We start from the raw sequence: 17,575 nt of genomic DNA, 5'->3' as shown, positions 1-17,575 counted from the left end.
GTGAGTGCGCAATGTACAGGGATAGGGACAATTGTAGACACTCGCTCAGGTTGAACTGGATGGACTGGTGTCTTTATTCAACCTTACGAACTATGTAACTATATCCTGTATTTCAAAACCAGATACCACGCTACAACTTATAATATCCAAATCTCATATTTAGATTTTTAGACGTGCATCAGTCGAAGTATATTGATCGATGGAATTCTGGTGTATCGCACCTCATGACAGGGAGTCCTTATTTTCATTGCACAAATCACCTGATAAAAAATGTTACACGTGCCCATTCTCCTCATACCAGGAGCCGGACATCGCCACATTTAAACACCGGGGTCACGAATTGCCTGACCAGCGGGATCGCTGTTAATCCGAGCAAGTCCCGCTGAATGAATCATGTGACACTGGTGATGCGCGTCATAACTCCATTCTTCTGCTTTAAACGGGGTGTGTCTGCCAGATCGTCATTAGACTTGCAACAACGTCAGCAAGTCACATGATGGCCACAGTGTGCATCACAACAGCCCGCAGTCCCCAGATCGGGAAAAGGGGGTGTTGCCACTACCCCGTAATGGCGGTCACGTGTGTACGTCACAAAGCTCACCAGGAAATCATTGCATCTAGTGATCGGATGATCCGGTCTTTAGACGGGGGAGGCTCAAAACCTGTCACAGCGCCCCCTATCTCCAAATAAATTCAAATACATGCAACACATACACCACAATGTAAATTTGCATTGGAGTATAGAGGGCATAAAAAACATGTACAAAGAAAAGGTCCAGTTGTTGAAATTTACCACTGGAACATATTCCTTATAATGATATCAATAACAAAACATCCAAAAACACCTATAAAGAACATGAAATTGACTAAATGAAAAACTACCATAATATGTGTATATGTGTATGTATGTACCCTGGCAACAACATAAGGGTGCCACCAAAAATCCTTCCGTAAGTATGGAAGTTTTGTTAGCTACAGACAAAGTGGTAAATGGCTGTGATGTGTGTCATGCCCCACTGAAACATTTTCCCTGGGTTGGCATCACCTGTTCATCTTATAGGTCTTTGACTAGCTTAGGGAATGCTATATGTTTTACTTACCTGATTTTTATTTATTTTTTGCTTTTGTCTATATGATGTTGCGTTTATTTCATCTGTATTGAACTGTGTCAGCACAACTCCAGAATCTTGAGTCCTTTGAGGGCTGAATCTATATTGATGGATGGGGTTACATGTGTATACTTAAGTGTTTTTTATCCTGTGTATATGTGTCCTTGTACGTTAGTGCTTCATAATATTATATTACCTTTTAAATACAATTTTTATACTGTTTACTCTATTTGTAATTGTGTAGATATCCTGTAAAGAGGTTATTATTTTTTGTATATTATATATATGTTAATATATATATATATATATATATATATATATATATATATATATATATTCTTTATATTTATATTGTGTGTATATGTGTGTTTATATTTTGTATGTCTTTTTAGTGTGCTGCTCCTTTTTTTTTCTTTCCTCTTTCTGTTTCTGCATATTGGCTTAATCGGTATTCGGCAAGGAAAAAATACTTTTCAACCAATGAATATCGCCAGACATTTCCTATGACATGACATTTTTTTTTTTTTTTTTTTAATTCAACCCCTTGCCCTGTGGAAGATAACTGCTGTTCCCTGAAATCATAATCTCCCATTCTGTAAGACTACACGTGTCTCACACTCCATACCCCTATTCTCAGCCTCATTTAGATCATGAAAAAAAAAAGTCCTTCATTTGTTTAGGTCATATACATGTAGACGGAGTGGGTGATTTTTTATTTTTTTTATGCATGGCATTCTAATATGTCAGAATATAAAATTGTGGGTGCCATTGCGTTGAAGGCACCATTTTTGGGCTGTGTTCCTTATTGTTTCCTTACTACCTACTGAGACCCAGGATTTAAAAAAACACTGCTAGTGAAGCACCAAGACATTGTTCTAGATCAGTTATCCACTGTGAAGGAATACAAGAATGAAGACAGCTGGCTTAGAACCTTTAAAAACACATCAGAAGTGAAATCTCTTGTATTTCTCTCCTGATAAGTTTAAGTCCACAAGATGCACTATAATGCTTCATAGTTTTCTTTTCTGCTTGCATTTTTCAGTGGTGTGCCTTTCAACAAGTCTGTCTGCTTCATTGATAAATGGCTGATGTATTGATAAATTGTTGCTAGAGGTGACTTGTATAAAAATGTATGTGAAAGTCATTTGAAGGAGAACAAAACCTATAAAAAGTGTTGACCATCCACCAATTGAATCTTTAACTAGGCACACATACATGTACGTCTACTATACTACTTGTGCTTTATTACCTTTTATCACTAAGACTTTTATTTTCTATTGATATCTTCCATTTAGGTGTTGGCTTTAAAGTGGGAGGAAACTCTGGAATTAAATATTTTGTGCTCCAAGTTCATTACGGAGATGCAAAGGCATTCCAAGGTAAGTGGTCTTAAGCCTGAGAAATATAAAAACGGTCAACTGATTATGCTACAGAGTTTGATGGTATCATGTTTATTCTAAAGCAGGGTTATACACTTGGCGTTTTTTTAAATTTTCATTCAACTGGTGGGTTGAACAAAAAAAAAAAAAAAAAGTACAGATCCCTTCATCCACATCGCTCATGCATGCTATCGCTAAACAGATGCTGGTTTTCCAGCAAGACCATTGGACAGAAGCTTGTCTGTTGAACAGACAACAGTACACCGCATAAACCAGCTTATTTTCAGTTGTGTATGCCCTGCCTGATTAGAGAAGAGAGACCTCAATCAAGGTGGTGTTGCAGCCAAGAGGGCATCTACATTAAGAACCTATTCACACCAGGTGCATTGAGAATGCCCCGGGCAGCCCTAATGCCTGATATGCTTTAAGTAGATACGTTTCAAATCGCATGACAAGTCTCACCCTATTGTCTGCAATGGAGGTGGACAAATCACTGTGACTGAGTCATACCGATTTTAAAAGTAGTTCTTGCACTACTTTTTGCAAGTTCAGGTGCGACTTGCATAGACATCTGTGCATGAAGTCGCACAGATGTCTTCAAAGTTGCACCTGAAGTTGCACTGACATGCAGCTGTGAAGTTGCAGGGTTTCAAAGCTGTATTTGGTGGAGGTGGAAAGATAAAGCCCTGCGGGCTTATTCCACTTATTAACTCTCCAGAACTTTGCACCAAAGATAGAATACCAGCTGTGGTGTAAATAGGAGGAATACTACCCCAGGGGAAAGATAAGGGCGAGCAAAAGGCCACATCTGGCTCATGGGCTGCAATTTGGAGACCCCCTGCTCTACACTGTGGATGAACTTACTGTATACAAGAGCTGCCTACATCAAGCAGTTTGTGATCTCAAATGAGATGCTTACCTTAATATTAGTTTTGTCATTTAACGAAACACATAAAAGGCCTTTTGATCAAGCAAAAGATGATTAGAATAATGCCTACACAATATTAGGGCACATCAATGGCCACTTGAACTATATAATTGGCAAAGATTTACTGATTTATGTTGCATGTACAAAGAACTGCAGATCAATACTTGAGCAGCTAATGTAAAGTCTCACCATTAATTTCCATCAGTAGGTTTCTGCTTTTTTATTTTATTTTTTACTTTTTTCATTGTCTTTGCATGGATGGCTTTTAAAAACAATGAATGAAAAATTGCTCATAATCCCATACTGAAAGACAAAAGTGTTTGCGATATTGCTTCAATTCTGAGTTCTCACAGTGGAAATGCAGCCAGTTAAATTAATTTACATTTATATATATATATATATATATATATATATATATATATATATATATATATATATATATATATATATATATATATATATATATATATATACACACACATTCACTTGGCAACATATGAGAACATTGAATTCCTCAATCTCTGCTGCATTGTGTAGCCGGTTATTGGTTGGGTAAGCCCACTATTCAGCAATAGTCAGGTCTACAACTTTTCATTTTACTAGCCTTCCCTTTGTCTTCTCATTGGGCAGGAATACAAATGGTAAGATAAAGAGGTCTCCCCATGTTTAAGCTTGCTAAAACTATATCCGATCACAGGCTCATAAAGAACGTAACATCCCTGTGTTTCTCTGTTTGACATTTATTGTCCCATGCTTCGGTACTCCTATGATCTGTTATATGTGGCTAAGTGCAGTCAGGTCTAGTTCTGTTGCTTGCACAAAGTGTGGACAGCTGTTACAATATTTACCCAATACTTTAGCTGTCAGGACACATTATTTAGGTAGTACATTAAGGCTATATACTGACAAATAAGTTATCTCATTGGCTGACTGATATACAGTGCCATGAAAAAGTATTCACACCTCTTGACATTTTCCACGTTTTGCCATTTTACAACCAAAAAAATGTAAACTTATTTTTTTGGGATGTTATGTGATAGACCAACACAAAGTGGCACATAATTGTGAAGTGGAAGGAAAATGATAAATAGTTTTCCGAATTTTTTACAAAAGAAGGCTCCAATTGACAAAAAAAAAATTGCTAATCATTTCATTTGGATACATTGCTGCATGACTGCACAATTGTCGTTCAAAGTGTGAGAGCACTGAAAGCTTAAAATTGACTTGGGCAGGAAGTGGGTAAAGGTGCCCAGTAGGCAAGTTGTTAAAAAGTTACCCAATCCCCCCACCCCCCCCCCAAAAAAAGTTAGTTTTATACTTGCCTTTCCAATGGACGGCGTGTTAAAGCTTCACTTGAAGCACTCTAGGAGTTTCTGCTGCCACTACTGGATTTGTCAAATTGTGTGCTCCCTGCCTCTGTGGTTCCTCCCATCACTCACTGTGTCATTACTGTATTCCATAGTGTCTAGCAGGAACCCCAGCCCCAGGAGAGAACATACCATGTGATGTTTCTGGACATGTCAGCAGTGACCCACAGAAAGCTGCAACCTTTTTTTTGTAAATAGTCTTTATTAAGATTTTTCAAAGTACAAAAATACAAGAAACATAGGGCAGACAGAAAACAGAAAACAACTTGCCCAGCAATTAACATATGTCGATCTCACATTGTCTTAGGCCTACTGGCAAGAAATAGAAGGGGAGAAAGGTAAAATAAAATACCAAGAACATAGAAAACATAGAAAACAAAAACCCCAAATCTCAGTTACAGGATATCGGTTCAGTGGTGTGAGTAAACCATCCGATGTAAATTTCAACAAATGCGCCGGCTAGGGAGTGTCAGATCGTGAATCAGACATAGCTTAACTCGTACATAAGGTAGCCATCTGACATCCCCGGGCCGCGCAAGTACCTTCATACCAGTATTCAGTTATAACATTATTCTACCGATTATTATGTACAAAAGAAATTGCAATAGGGGGCATAAGAAGGGGGATCAGAAAAGGGGATGGGGAGGGTGTATTCGGTCTAGTTCAGTCTACCTGGGTGGGGATATCAGTCAATCCCTGCGTTTGTACCAAGATGTCCAACACTGCCATTTACCATCAAAATATTTTGAGTTTCCCCCTGCAGCTGCTATTAGTGACTCATAGGTATAATGGGTCTGCGTAGTGGAAAAGACCTCGGCTACTTCCGGGGCTTTATTGTTCTTCCATTGTCTTGTAATTAGAGACCTGGCAATTATCAAGACGTGGGTAACTACTATTTTAAATTCTGGTGGAAAAGAGTCTATTCCTAGATTTAGTATGGCTAGGGCCGGGCTGGGGGGAGTGATAATGCCCGTGATACTGGAGATCGCACGGAATATGGAATTCCAGTAGCTAGTGAGATGTTTACAAGTCCAAAACACATGGAGTAAGTTGCCTATTTCCCCACAGCTCCTCCAGCACAACGGTGATCCACCCCTACCGAACTGTGCAACTCTGTATGGGGTAAGATACCACCGGAGGGCAATCTTTTGTGAGAGTTCCCAATGGTTCACGCATTTAGAGGCTCTGTATATCCACTTGAAAGCTTCCTTCCACTGTGGAATAGTAAAAGTCGACTGGAGGTCGGCTTCCCATTTGAGATAGGGGGGTGATTTAACAAAGTCCATTTTACATTGGAATAGATTATAAAATAAGGAGATACCTTTAACAGATAGAAGGGACGTATGAAAAAATTGCCAGGCCTCTTTTGAAAGGCGAATGGTGGGTGTAGTAATTGACCTGCAAAAGTGGTAGATTTGGTTGTATTTATATTGGTCAGATGCATTTAAGGTAAAACGAAGACGGAGAATGTCGAAGGGAATAAGAGAGTTCCCATCATATAGATCAGAAATAAAGTGTAGTCCCTTTTCCTGCCAGCTCGTGATTAATAAGTTGGGAATGGTCTGTTGTAAGGTCGATAAGGGTATTGGGACGGTAGTCAGTCTGTCAGATGGCAGAGGAAGTTTTAAAAAGGACCTCCATGCATCTAGGGAGGCACGGAGAGTGGGGGGAAGATCCCGTGTGGGAGTTGGATGTAGGGCGTCAGCCCACAGCAACTGTATAAGGTCCTTGGTCGGGCTCAGGGCACGCTCGACAGAGCACCAAGGGGTGTCCATCGGTTGGTGGAACCACTTCCGCAGTTGGGTGAGAATGGAAGCTCTGTAGTAGTCCTGCATGTCGACCAGACCCATCCCCCCGGCCGACCTATGTTTGATCAGTAAAGGTTTTGCACACCTAGGTCTCGAACCTCTCCAAATGAAATTTTTAAGTAGAGAGTTAAGAGCCTTAATATGTTTCGATTTTACCGGGACAGGCAGGGTCCGGAAGACATACAGCACTTGAGGGAGAAGTAGCATTTTAAATGTAGCAAGTCTACCTGTCCAGGTCAGTTCAGTATTAGCCAAGCGTTTGGCTTCTTTAGTAAGCTTGTCTATGAGGGGCCCATAGTTAGCGTCTGCTATCGTCTTTAGATCAGTAATTTTTATATCCAGGTAAGTTATACCCTCTTTGCTCCATGTGTAGGGGAAAGCGTTTTGTAAGGATTCACAAAGGGGGGAAGGAAGTCCTAATGGAAAAATAAGCGATTTCGTGCAGTTGACTTTATAGTAGGATATATTACAAAATTCCATAAGTGTGCTGTGGGTGTGGGGAAGGGAAGTTCGTGGCGAGGTTAGAAACAGGATGATATCATCCGCAAATAAATTGATGACATGTGAACTATGCGGAAGATCAAAGCCAGCAATATTAGGGTGAGTCCTGATCCTTTCCGCTAGGGGCTCCATGAGTAAATTAAAGATAGTAGGAGATGGAGGACAGCCCTGTCTAGTACCATTAGATATGGAAAAAGTGGTCGATAGCATATTAGATGTATAGACTTGTGCACAGGGGGAGGAGTAGAGGGCCATTATGGCCGATAGGATAGGGCCTGCAAAGCCATACTTCTGCAATGTAAGCCTCATGTATCCCCAATGAATCCTGTCGAATGCCTTCTCCGCATCCAGAGAGAGGAGCAGAGAAGGCACCCGACAGGTCCTCGCGTATTGCATAATGTTAATAACTCTTCTCGTGGCATCTGAGGCCTGCCTACCCGGAGTGAAGCCCGCCTGGTCAGCACCCACCAGACCAGGCAGGATCGTGAGTAGTCTATGTGCGAGGATTTTCGCATATAGCTTAACATCAGAGTTAAGTAATGAGATCGGCCTAAAGTTGGCTGGTGAAGTGGGTTCTTTTCCTGGTTTCGGGATTGTAACCACATATGCTTTAAGCATTTCAGCAGGAAACGAGGCAGAGGACATCGCTGTTGAGAAAACATTGATAAGTGTTGGGATAAGGTTGTCTTGAAAAGACCTATAATAGTCATTGGGGAGCCCATCTGGGCCTGGGGACTTCCCCAGAGGGAGAGTTCTAATGATTCTTCTAATCTCGGGTTCTGTAATAGGGGAGTTCAAGGAGTTAAGTTGATCGGGGGTAAGGGAGGGCAATTTGATTTTCGCCAAGAACTCTTGTATAATATGTTCATTTGGTTGAGGGGTGTTGGGGTCGTCCTTCAAATTATAGAGTGAGGCATAGTATTCAGCAAATGAGTTTGCTATTTCTTTGGGGTTATAAATTTTCCGTTTAGTTGGAGGATGGATCAGGTACGAAATTTTTGATTTAATTCTTGCTGCTCTGAGCCTTTGGGCGAGAAACTTGCCCGCCCGATTCCCAGAGGAGTAGTGGGACAGTTTGAAATATCTGACATGTTTGTCGTATTTTTCTATCGATAGAAGTCTGAGCTCGGAGCGGTATTGGGCAAGACTGTGCGCAAGCTGTAAGGTCGCACCTATCTTATTAAGTGATTCTAAGGATCTAATTTTATGGATAATTTGGTCAAGTTTTTGAGTCCTCTGCCTTTTTTCCCTTGCACATATTTGTAACATTACACCTCTTATATACGCTTTGTGCGCACACCACAGCATCATGGGATCCGAAACCGACTGGTCATTTAAAGAGAAAAGTTCAGAGAGGCTGGCAGCCACATTCCCAGAGTGTTCCGGTTTTTGAAAGATACGAGGGTTAGCCCTCCACAAATACGCAGGGCTTGGAGTGTGCCCCTCCACCACCACGACAGAGACGGGAGCATGATCAGACCACGTAATATCATGTATGGTGGAAGAGGACACTCCCTGTAAGAGATGTTTATCAACTAAAATTAAATCAATTCTAGAGTACGTATTATGCCTTAAGGAGTGATAGGAATAGTCACGCTCGTTAGCGTGCTGACATCTCCAAACATCAAACAGGTCCTCCGCATGTAGGAGAGGTTGAAGTGAAGGTGGTTGTCGTCTAGCTGTGGATGTAGTGTCCATAGTGTGATCCGGCGTCAGGTTATGATCTCCACATATCACTACTGATCCATACTTGTTGGCGTAAATTTTCTTGTGAAGGCGTTTCAGAAATCGTAATTGGTGAGAGTTGGGTGCATACAGGTTTACTACAGTGTAGGGTTTGTTATTGAGATCACATCTCAGTATGAGATAACGACCTTCTGGGTCGGCCAGAAGGTCCTTCATGGAGAATGCAACTGAATCTTTGATAGCAATCAGGACTCCCCTTTGCTTTTTGGCGCTAGAAGCCATGAAGATGTGCGGAAAGTTTTTGTGGCGAAATTGGGGCACAGAGTCAGCCGCAAAATGGGTCTCCTGAATGCAGAGAACATCAGCATTTAATTTAGCCGCCTCTTTCCAAAGAGAAGACCTCTTGGCAGGGTGGTTCAGACCATTAACGTTAAATGAAACTATATTGATAGCCATCATTAAGGATCAGGATGATTATGAGATAAGGAGGGTACCTGAAGCACGATTCCAGAATGTCCCAAAGGTCTTCTTCCGTTGTGGCAAGGAGACTTGTTGGCAGAGCGGTGGTTGTCACGACAGGTAGACCGAGCATGCCCTCTAGAAAGGAGTAAAAAGGGGGGGGGGGGGGAGAGAAAAGAACAAAAAGAAAAACAAGCAAACAAAGTTCTGTGTAAAAAATAGGTGCAAACCTGCACGTAGAGGCATAACATCTGCCTATATTCAAGGGGGGGAAGAATAAACGCACTGAGTTGGGGTTCTCAGTGCAACAGGAACACTATTGTTGTGTGAAGAACACGAACACATCGTGAAATGTGTATCCAAGGCTGACTTCATTTGTTTTTCTTCTTGCGCACCACCTTTTGCCATTCCATTTGTAAATGGTCGTTAGAGGAGGGGGAAGCGCCATCTGAAGTCGGGGCAGGGAGAATGTCTAATGACCGCAATAGTGCGAGGCCTTCATCAATGGAGGTGATCACAGTAGTTTTGCCCTCGTGGGTGACTGTTAGTTTAACTGGGTAACCCCACCTGTACTGAATGTTGTGGTTACGCAAAGCCTTCGTTACCGACAGAAGGGATTTGCGCTTCTGCATAGTAAACTGTGAAAGGTCGGCAAACAATTGGATGCGAGCGTACTCTGCAGGCGGGTTCTGTTGTTTGCGGAAAGCAGACATGAGTTGCTCCTTTGTCTGAAAAAAATGAACTCTCATTAAGACGTCACGAGGTATATTGTCAGAGAGAAAAGCTGGTTTGGGCAACCGGTGTATACGGTCTATTTGCAGCTCCGTATGGGGCAGAGAGGGGAGGAATGTTTTCATTAGGTCTTGTGCATACTGCTGAAGTTGTGCAGGGAGGACATCCTCCGGAACCCCCCGCATCCTAATATTATTCCTGCGGGACCTGTCTTCCAAGTCTGCGACTTTGGCTTTGAGCCATGCGACTTCTGCAGCTTGGTCGCTGTGCGCGTCAATCAGGGTATTATGTGAAGTGGCAAAGTCTCCCATTTTAGATTCAATATGGTCAACTCGTGAGCCCAGTTCTCCCACCTCAGTTTTAAAGTTGTTAAGGCAAAGAAGCATGTCATTGTGCATGGAGGTGCGGAGTGAGAGAAGCATCTCCTTCAGGGTTGTGTCAGAAATGGGCCCATCCGTGGTGGGGAAGGCAGTGAAGGGGTCAATGAGTTCCCTTGTGTCTTCTAATGGATCCCGGTCTTTTCTCACCTGTGTGATGTCCAGAGCCATTCGTGGCTTGGATTTGGCTGGGCTTCGAGACAGCGGTGTGGAGACCTCCGGGGAGCGGCGGTGATCTGCCTCTCCATTCTCCGGGCTGGTTGCTGCAGAGCCGTCTGAGGAGGAGGCCGCGCGTGAGCATGGGCCGGCACCATCTTGCCTCGGGTCGCGACCTGTCGGTCGGAAGAAATCGTCCAGTTTCTGTGGAGCCACCGCTCCTCTCCGCTTCCTGGACATTCCGCCTAGGTGCCCCGGTCTTCAGGTGTCCTGTAAGGCGTTTAAAAGTCAGCAGTGGTAGCTGTGTGTCGCTCGGTTCCCGTTGCTGGAGCGGAGCTGTGCTAGCAGACTTCCATCCAGCAGCGCGGTAGCCACGCCCCCCAAGCTGCAACCTTTTAATTGCCCACCAGCTGGATCTGTTTTTCCGGCGGGGACAGGTTCATGTTAAGGCTCCATGCACACTTGTCATGCAATGTTGCACATCAAAGTCACATGCTAAGTCGTTTCCCATGTTTTCCATTGATAACCATTCATATAATGTGCGACTTGAAGTTGCAGCAAATTCAGAGTAGTTCATTCACTACTTTTGGTCTGACTTTTACAACTTGAGGGCCATAGAATGTTATACAATGCAGCAGTTGTCCATTATCACTGGTCAAAGCCAAAGTCATGTCAAAGTTGCAGTCCAAAGTGAGCGCAACTTTGGAGTTGTACAAGTGTGCATGGAGCCTAAAGGAAAAATTTGCTGGAGAAACATGAAATCTGCCATTGCTGAATTCTCATTTTATGAATGTCAGTTGCCTGACTTGCTGACCCTCATGTCTTTTGAGCCAATGACTTTGAATAGGTTTGCAGATAAGGATTAGTGAAATAATTCTGACTTTCTTGAACTGCATGTTTATTTTTGTCAGTGATTTGGAAAATGTTGAAGGCACTGGGTCAGAATAATACCCAGAGGGGAGGTAAAGGTTAACTTTAAATTAGAATCACTTCCATCACAATTTTAAAAATAATCGGTTTATTCTGCTAAGCTCTGCAGACAGTTCTCAAGGTTTTGCCATATATGCTTCATGCATGCCTATTTGTGCAATATCGCAGACTTACCTGCCAAACAGCTCCTTACAGCGATGCAAAAGCTATAATCTTCCTTCTCACACCACTGCTGCTAACATTTTTTTCTGGTCTTTTTCTGGGTTTGGTGTCCTCAGCCATCGTGATTTGCCAGGCACAAAATAAGATTAAACAAAAGTTTGGCAATAATGCACAATAAACTGTGCAGGCAGGAGAGCAGCTTTTTTTTTTTTTTTTTTTGCAAAAAGACATACATTATCTTTTATGCAATAAAAGCCTACCTGTCAGTGATGTATTTTTTTAGGACTTCGATTACACTTTAAGTAGGTACAGATTATTCCTATATGCCCCTGGGTCAAATTTACACCCAGAACTACTACTTTAAAACATAGATACAGTCCAATATATAATGGAATCATTTATTCCAACTGCATACAGCTATTTTAAGATTGCTGGCTATCATCAGTGCCCACTATTTTAAATAAAGAATCAACACCTTATAGGCTTATACAAATCCAAAACAGTTGGAACGTTGTGTAAAATATACATAAAAACAGAATGAAATGATTTGCAAATCTCATGAATGCATATTTTGTTCACAATAGGAAATATATCAAATGTTTAAACTGCACCATTTTAAGGAGAAAAAAGTTATTTTGAAAATGATGGCAGCAACAAGTCTCAAGTTGAGACAGGGCAACAAAAAGCTGGCAAAGTAAGCGATACTATTGAGCAATAGTGGGAAGAACATGTTGCAACTAATTTGGTTCATTAGCAACAGGTCAGTAACATGACTGGGTATAAAAAGGGCCTCTTAGAGAGTCAGGGTGTCTTGGCATTAAAGGTGGGCAGAGGATCACCAATCTGTGAAAAGCTCCTTCTAAAAATCATCAAACCATTTCAGAATGATATTTGGCAACATAAAATTGCAAAGACTTCAAATTTCTCATCTACTGTAAATGATATCAAAAGATTCAGAGAATCTGTAGAAATCTCTGTGCGCAAGGGACAAGGCCGAAACGCAATATTGGATGCCCGTGGTCTTCTGGCCCTCAGACAGCACCGCGTTAAGGACAGGCATGATTCTGTGATGAACATCACTGTATGAGCCCAGGAATACGTCTAAGAAAATAACAGTCTGTGAACACAGTTCGCCGTGCTATCCAAAAAAGCTAATTAAAGCTCTGTCATGCAAAGAGGAACCAAATCTGAACGTGATCTAGAAACTCCACAGTCTTCACTGGGCCAAAGCTCATTTAAAATGGTCTGTTGCAAAGTGGTAAATTTTGTGGTCGGATGAATTCCAATTTTTTTTGCCAGGCAAACATGGGCTCAGCGTCTTACAGACTAAAGAGGAGGGGGAGCTTTCAGCTTATCAGCAATCCGTTTAAAAGCCTGCATCTCTGATGATATGGGAATGTATTAGTGGGTATGGAATGGGTAGTTTGCGCATGGAATCATTAATGCTGAAAGATACTGTATCTCCAGGTTTTAGAGCAGAAAACGCCAGCAACTGGTCTCAGTTCCCAGTTTACAGAGTGTTGTTAAAAGAAGAGGGGATTTCACACTGTGACAAACGTGGCCCTATCTCAACTTTATTGGATGTGGGGTTTTACTTTGACAGCTTTTTGTTGTCCTGTCCCAACATTTGAGATGTATTGCTGCCATCAATTTCACAATTACCTTGTCTGTCTTAAAATGGTACATTTTCTCAGTTTAAACATTTGATATGTTTTTTTTTTATTTTCGATTGTGAATAAAATATGGGTTTATGAGAGTTGCAAATCATTGCGTTCTGTTTAAACAACGTCACAATGTTTTTGAAATTGGGGTTGTATAAAGAATAAACTGCTTTTTGTTTTGGGATTTTGTCCTGAAAGTGATAACTAATACTTTCTGTGAATGTTCTGGGTTGCTTTGTACTATTGATCTTGTACATTACTGAGAGTATATGTGGGACCCTGATGCCTTGAAGATATGTATTTGTTGTCTCAATGCAAATGGTGCATTTCTTTGTGGCAGTTCTGACTACAGTATTTCAGTAGTCATTGGACCCAACCAATCTTAACAACCTACGCCCCATCTCCTTGCTCCCCTGTTTATCCAAACTCCTTGAATGTCTGGTCAATAACTGCCTGAGCAACCACCTTGCCTAGAATTACCTTCTTGGACCCCTTCAGTCTGGATTTCATCCTCAACACTCCACAAAAACTGCTCTTCTAAAACTAACAAACGATCTACTAACGGCCAAAACCAATGGACACTATTCTGCACTCCTACTATTGGACCTTTCTGCTGCCTTTGATAGGTTGACCACCCCCTTCTCCAAAAACTCCATGCCGTTGGTCTCCTTGACTGTACTCTTCGCTGGTTCTCTTCCTACTTATCCAACCGCACCTTTTAGCGTTGCTTAACTCTACTACTTCCTCCTCTTCTATTCCTTTCTCTGCTGTGGTCCCCCAAGGTTCTGTTCTTATGCCTCTCCTATTTTCAATCTACACCTCCTCCCTGGGTCAGCTGATGGCCTCCCAAGGCTTCAAATACCATCTCTACGCTGATGACACCCAAATGTATTTTTCTAACCCTCAGCTCACTCCCTTAGTCTCCTCATGTACCACTAATTTACTAACAGATATATCAGTCTGGATGTCACACCAATTCCTCAAACTCAGTCTATCCAAAACCGAACTTATAATTTTTCCTCCCCCAAATGCACCTTCACCTGATCTCTCTGTCAACATCAAAAGCACAACTATCGGCCCATCCCCACTTTCCAAGGTCCTAGGTGTGGTCCTGAACTCTGAACTCTTCCTATCACTGTCCAAATCTTGCTGCCTCAACCTTCGCAAAACATCTCCAAAATACAACACTTTCTAACCAGTGAAACAACAAAGCTCTTAAAAGATAAGAGTGGTGTTTTTTTTTATACTTGCCTAGGTGGATGCCGCATCAGACCGAACTGAGAACAGAGCCACCGAACATCACTGATGGTTAGGTTCTCGCTCCCCCCCCCCCAGCAGAGAGCTGCTGTCAGTCAGCATCTTTCCTCTCTGTTCCTCCACGCTCATTGGAGTGCTGAGCTGTGGAGGAGTGGGGAGCTGCTGCCTCAGCGGCTCGCTGGGACTGCCATCAGTAAAGGCAGCTGGTGGATCCAGACTTTGGAAGTCAGGATGACTCGCTGCCTAGACTGATTGCAGTGACATCAGTGGAGAGTGGACTTCAGACCGCTCTTTGCTGAAAATGTGGAAAATGAAAGATCTACTCTATTAGCTTTTAGATGATCCATGAAAACCCTCCTCTTCAGAGAAGTCTATCCTACCCACTGCTTTTTCATTTTTTTTCATCCGTTCATCACCCACAGTTATTACTTTTTTTTTTTTTCACTTGACCCTCTTATATATTGTAAGCGCTAACGAGCAGGGCCCTCTTATTCCTCCTTTATTGAATTGTATTGTAACTGTACTGTCTGTCCTCGTTGTAAAAGTGCTGCGCAAATTGTTGGCACTATATAAATCCTGTATAATAATAATAATAACCAGCACAAAAAATAGGAGAAAAAAACACACAGCTACCCTTTCTCATTCTGTTTTGTTTTGCAACTTTTCATTTTTGCAATACTGATTGTCTTCCTATTAAACTGGGTCTTTTAAATGGACATTTCAAAGTGTGGTATATTAAAATAATGGGTCTTGAACAGATGAGTCACAGCCAGTAGCTTGACTGAGCTGGCAGTTTTCCTATGTTCATTTAATAGCTTTCTCTCCGGGCATTTAAAATGGTCTTTGCTTGATGTAGCAGGGCACGATCAGTGACTCTTCTGTCTTTTCTTCTTAGATAAACATAAAGATTGCACTGGCGTAACTGTACAGATAACCCCAGAAAGGTAATTGACATTTTTATATTTTTATTATTGCTTCTTAGATTATTAATTTGTTAACTAGACGTAAACTAGTCATTCCAAAATAGTTTTTTTTACAAAACTGTCAGACGTGCCTTTGTTAAAGTAGTTTTGCTAGGAGATGTGGTTCACTTTAGGCTTGGTTCACACCAGACGCGGCACGACTTGCCGCGCCGCGACCTGACAAGTCGCCCCCGTTCTGTACTACGGAACCGTTCTAGTAGGAGCGACTCGAGTCGCTCCAACTTAGAAAAAAGGTTCCTGTACTACTTTTGCGGCGACCTCGGGCGACTTGCATTGACTTCTATACAGAAGTCATTTTGCAAGTCGCCGCTGAGGTCGCGGCAGGTCGCGGCGCGGCAAGTCGTGCCGCGTCTGGTGTGAACCGAGCCTTACTCTTAGCAGGGCCATGCCAAAAGGCAGTTTGAGTGTCTTTTGGGAAGTTTAAGGTTATCTGAGCTTTTGTTTCAGTGAGTTTCTAAGGTTGGACAACACAAGTTGCGTTTTCAACATGGAAGTACTATGAAGCTACTTCTTGCTGATTGAAAAGAGTCCAGATTGGTGACCCTTGCTGCTTAGTATAACTTTCATAAAAAGGGAAGAAAGTAGAAAATGCTCATGAGGTAAACAAGTTCTCATCTTCCATAATGTCCCTAGGTCCACTGGTGCCTGCTCACATTTTAGTAATCCTTCTTCTAGTGGCCGTCCCTTTGGTTAAGACCTGACCCACTTTCTCCCACCTTAACACATTCTAAAGAGAGGCCACTTATTACATATGAGCAATAATAAGGTAATATGGATGAGGAGGTGGATCAGAGTTAACCAATTTAAGTTGCACCCCATATATACATAATCATGTGCAACAGGTTTTTGAGGGACCAAGGGAGTTTAAAGTTTTGAAGATAATCCAAGAGAGCAAATAGACACCTGATGCCACCTTAGAAGGTGAGCCCAAACTGCCACATCCCCACCATAAGCCCTTTAACCATACAGCCTCCTTTCCTGTTGTTTATCAAATTGCACCACTGAACCAGATGAGTATATTGGCACCCCAAATCCCCTTTACACATATGCTTTATAAATAAACCTTTCACTCATGGGGGTGTGCTTTTATTTTCAACTGGAAAATGTGCGCACACAGGCCCTGATGTGCTTTATCTCAGGCCAGCTGCCACTGGGAGTGTTCTTTAGCAAATTTGTGTATTAGACCAAAATGAGGGGACATTTCAAATAAGGGAGAGGGGAGAATAAAGGCCCGTACACACGATCAGAAAATCTGAAATAAAGTTTTGTCCGATGAACGATCTGCCAATTTTCTGATAGTTAGTATGTTGCCTTTGATAGCCAATTATGAATTTTCATCAGACAAAAACTGGATGTGCAGGCTCCAAAATCTTGTCTGATGTGACTGCAATGTCTGTTTTTTCTGTTCATTAGTATGGTTTTCAGCCAAAAATAAATCTGAAGAGCAAAACTAGGCATGCTCAGAAATGAAAGAACACATACAAAACAATTCAACACATTATGTCACTTTTGATGTTGAATTTGTACCAAAATTTTTTGATGGTGAATAACTTCTTCGCTTTCGATTTGAGACTAGCATACAGCAAAAAATGATGAAAAATTGGTCCAATAATCTGATCATATGTACAAGGCTTAAGACACTTGGCTAGTCTTGTGTATAGTACAAACTTTTTTTTTTTTTTTTTTGTAGGCAGCCACTGATTGCTGGCATTTATCTCCTGATGTCTATGGACACTATAATCCCAGCGGGGGAAAAAAGTAAGGATTCTTGCATGTTTATTGAATTATACAAGTATAAAGATGTTTTTGTTTTTTTTTTGTTTTTTTACGTTTTATCCCAAAACATAAGTGCTGTATGGCTTTGGGTATACAGTTCTCTCATTTAGGTGTCTCCTTTTAACTTTGCAGTAGCTTGAAGATGCAGAGAAACAAGGAAAGGGGAATGATTTCATGTAACTCTACTTTAAAAAAAAAAAAAAACTGAGCATGTTATATGTGTATGTATGTATAGGCATGTTGTGTTAGATCAGTGTTATATTAAGGTGGGCAGCATATGTGCATCTAAAGTTTGATGTGCAGA

At 41.6% G+C, this 17,575-nt stretch overlaps 1 protein-coding gene across 4 annotated transcripts in view; it reads left to right on the top strand.

Moving 5' to 3' along the window:
* PAM (peptidylglycine alpha-amidating monooxygenase) overlaps positions 1-17,575 on the top strand; it is a 299,102-nt gene that overhangs the window by 153,802 nt on the left and 127,725 nt on the right. For all 4 annotated transcript variants that reach the window (XM_077462333.1, XM_077462332.1, XM_077462330.1 and 1 more), the window contains exons 7-9: positions 2,405-2,488; positions 15,408-15,456; positions 17,186-17,253. In XM_077462333.1, coding sequence (XP_077318459.1) covers positions 2,405-2,488; positions 15,408-15,456; positions 17,186-17,253 — 201 coding nt within the window. The remainder of the gene's footprint in view (positions 1-2,404; positions 2,489-15,407; positions 15,457-17,185; positions 17,254-17,575) is intronic.

The sequence above is a fragment of the Lithobates pipiens genome, unplaced genomic scaffold (genome assembly GCF_037356315.1).
Source record: "Lithobates pipiens isolate NorthernLeopardFrog02 unplaced genomic scaffold, aLitPip1_a1.2 Scaffold_3, whole genome shotgun sequence".
NCBI classification, from domain to species: Eukaryota; Metazoa; Chordata; class Amphibia; order Anura; family Ranidae; genus Lithobates; species Lithobates pipiens.
This window is presented reverse-complemented; position numbering and strand designations above follow the sequence as displayed.